At 47.9% G+C, this 1,132-nt stretch overlaps 1 protein-coding gene across 3 annotated transcripts in view; it reads left to right on the forward strand.

Annotated features, from left to right (window-relative positions):
• The window catches only part of RGN (regucalcin), a 21,295-nt gene that overhangs the window by 5,434 nt on the left and 14,729 nt on the right, over window positions 1-1,132 (forward strand). For all 3 annotated transcript variants that reach the window (XM_011982828.1, XM_011982829.1, XM_011982827.1), the window contains one exon: window positions 512-694. In XM_011982828.1, the coding sequence (XP_011838218.1) occupies window positions 512-694 (183 nt within the window). The remainder of the gene's footprint in view (window positions 1-511; window positions 695-1,132) is intronic.

Below are 1,132 nucleotides of genomic sequence, written 5' to 3' on the forward strand. Positions count from 1 at the left end.
AAAAAAAAAAAAAAAAAAAAAAAAAAAAAAGGCAAATCCTGTATCGGAGAGGCAGAGAGATGTCACAAACCCTAGTTGCTATAACTAAACTCAGTTTGTGTCTCTGAATTTTCTGGAGCATTTTTTGGCAAAATGGGGTATCACTTGCTCTGTGATGACTGTCCCAGTGCCCCTAGATTAGAAACTCCTCCTCTGAACTCGATGTGGCACTTGCTCCATATCATGGCCACTGTGCTTTCACTTCTCTGCTTCTCCCACTAGACTGGGAGCTTCCAGAGGAATTAGGTTTTATTCACATTTCTATCTATTGCTGCCCAGATCAGCGCACATAATTCATACTCAACAAATGTACTAGGTTACATAGCCTTCCCTACTCAACAGAAGGAAGAGAGCGCTCCCATTGTCACGAGAGCTGGGCTCCCACTCTAAACGATGCCAGGTAGCACAGTGACCTCAGTGGCCTCAGCCACTAAACTGGTACTGCTTTTTAACTGTTGCTTTGCCTCTACAGATGCCCCAGTCAGCTCTGTGGCCCTTCGCCAGTCGGGAGGCTATGTTGCCACCATTGGAACAAAGTTCTGTGCTTTGAACTGGGAAGAACAATCAGCAGTTGTCTTGGCCACAGTGGATAACGACAAGAAAAACAATCGCTTCAATGATGGGAAGGTGGATCCCGCCGGGAGGTACTTTGCTGGTAAGATTTCTCTTAACACCTACTTACTGAGCCTTGGAGGAAATACTTTGACATACAAAGTTCTCACTACTGGCCAGGGTGGTGGCTCACGCCTGTAATCCCAGCACTTTGGGAGCCAAGGCGAGTGGATCGCATGAGCCCAGGAGTTCGAGACCAGCCTGGGCAACATGGTGAAATCCTGTCTCTACAAAAGTTACAAAAAATTAGCTGGGTGTGGTGGCGTGCACCTGTGGTCCCAGCTACTCAGGAGGCTGAGTTGGAAGGATCATCTGAGCCCAGTAGTTTGAGGCTGCAGTGAGCCAAGATCGTGCCACTGCACTCCAACCTGGGTGATAGAGTCTCGAAAGAAAAGAAAGAAGGAAGGAAGGAAAGAAGGAAGGAAGGAAGGAAGGAAGGAAGGAAGGAAGGAAGGAAGGAAGGAAGGAGGAAGGGAGGGAG

Source organism: Mandrillus leucophaeus, unplaced genomic scaffold (genome assembly GCF_000951045.1).
Source record: "Mandrillus leucophaeus isolate KB7577 unplaced genomic scaffold, Mleu.le_1.0 Scaffold243, whole genome shotgun sequence".
In the NCBI taxonomy this organism is placed as follows: Eukaryota; Metazoa; Chordata; class Mammalia; order Primates; family Cercopithecidae; genus Mandrillus; species Mandrillus leucophaeus.